We start from the raw sequence: 1949 nt of genomic DNA on the forward strand, positions 1-1949 counted from the left end.
AAAAAAGAGAGTAAACACAAGCGAGCTCACCTCGAGATTCCACTCGTTGGCGCGCAAAATCTGCAGACATTTTGTCTGTTCTATTCCCGTTAGGTCCTGAAAAAAACAAAAACTAGAGTTAACAAAAGCTCAACTATTTGTTTTAGAAATACTCACCTTAAACTGGGTCAACTTTTCCCTCTCCAGTTCGCTCAGCTCCTGAAGAGCTGCATTATCGGCGGCAGCAGCACCGCTTGGACCAGCTGTATCGGCCATGCTTCTTGGAAGTTGAAATGTGGTGTTCTTCTAAATGACAATGAAAATCACAGCAAAAAGTGGAAGGGAACGTTTACGATCCAACAACAAAAAACGTTAAACTCCAACGCTAAAATCACAGCTGGACTGGTCAGGTCAGAGTGCTTTGACTTGAAGCAGCATTTGAGTTCGCGGACTTGTCCTGACTTGAAGACTCGAAAACGACTCTTGGGTTCAACTGTGATACTGAAAATTGCTTTTAAAAGCTCGAGTACTCGAAAGAAGGATCCGAGGACGAAGAGTGAAAGAAGAGAAGAGAGTACCAGAAAGAAATTGAGTGACTGATTTGAGCTCTCTCTCCGATGACAACACACTATTTCCACCGGTGTGCGTCAGCACGAAAGAAAGCGAGTGCACCCCACTGGTGTGCATGTAGCCGTTGTTGTCGTACAGCAGCAGAAGGCTGCTGCTGTTTCGGGTCAACATCATTTCTAAACATCAAGATCACCCGGACTTCGACTACTTCCGAATCACTCCCGAGCACACTCCTCTCCGATCATCAGCGTCACCACTCGAAGAGTTACCATGATCAGAGAGGAGGAAGCAGCAGAAGCCGCCACCACCACCGAATCCCTTTCCTCCTCCTCATTCTCACGATGAAGTGGGCCTGCATTCTGCAGCTCTTCCCACTTCGGTTCTTCTTTTCAGTTCTGCTCTTCAGCCTCCTCGCCGCTAGCGATCAACCGCCTCCTCAAGGCAAAACAACAACCACTCAACAACAACAGTTCGATCANTTTTCAGTTCTGCTCTTCAGCCTCCTCCTCTTGGCCATCAGCGCCGCTAGCAGCGATCAACCGCCTCCTCAAGGCAAAACAACAACCACTCAACAACAACAGTTCGATCAACAACAACACAGGCTCAAGTCACCGATAGCAACCTCCTCTTCTTCTTCTTCAGCTTCATTTCCAAATTCCTCCTCTTCTCCGATTGCCCAACTAAATCACGACGAGCCTTGCATCATCCACCACCTTCTTCCCACCAGCCTTTCACTGGTGGCCGATGCCCCATCAGCAGCAGCAGCAGCAATCACCACCAGCCGAAATGCAAAGAGCATCATCNAGCATCATCCACCACCTTCTTCCGCCCAGCCTTTCACTGGTGGCCGATGCCCCATCAGCAGCAGCAGCAGCAGCAGCAGCAATCACCACCAGCCGAAATGCAAAGAGCATCATCAGCAAGTCACCACCGCCCCCACTTCACCGGATCAACTGCCGCCAGCTTCGCATGGGCCAGTTCCTCTGTCCGCAGGCGGAGATTGACCCGGAGACGCAGCAGCCGGCGGGCTGTACGGTAGCCAACCTCGCCCCCGTCAACTGCACCCTCCGCGAGGGCCTTATCTGTGATGATGACCACGAGGACCACCACGATGATGATGGTCATCAGACTCGTGATCTGCTCGAAGGTGGTGCTGCAGGAAAAGGAGAAGCGGTTCTAAATGGTGCAAACTCCACCTCCACCTCCACTTCTACGTCAAAGCGGAAAGCGCCCCGCTACGTGAGCCTCGCCGTCGCCTGCGACTACACCAACGGCTACTCCTTCGAGGTGACCCTCCTCCTCTCCGTCTTTCTCGGCTTCCTCGGCGCCGACCGCTTCTACCTCGGCTACGGCGCCCTCGGCCTGCTCAAGCTCAGCACGCTGGGCTTCCTCTTTCTGGG

The 1949-nt window shown here is 52.3% G+C and overlaps 1 protein-coding gene across 1 annotated transcript; it reads left to right on the plus strand.

The window, feature by feature from the left end:
• Positions 1-1335: 1335 nt before the first annotated feature.
• Positions 1336-1941, plus strand: LOC108355965 (TM2 domain-containing protein 1 biscotti; the record flags this gene model as incomplete). Its single annotated transcript, XM_017607095.1, has 1 exon — positions 1336-1941. A coding segment is annotated over exon 1 (606 nt), but the record flags the coding sequence as incomplete, so codon positions are not given.
• Between the last annotated feature and the right edge of the window lie 8 nt (positions 1942-1949).

Source organism: Rhagoletis zephyria, unplaced genomic scaffold, assembly GCF_001687245.7.
Source record: "Rhagoletis zephyria isolate East Lansing unplaced genomic scaffold, Rhagoletis_zephyria_1.1 Rzeph_scaffold_52521, whole genome shotgun sequence".
Taxonomy (NCBI): Eukaryota; Metazoa; Arthropoda; class Insecta; order Diptera; family Tephritidae; genus Rhagoletis; species Rhagoletis zephyria.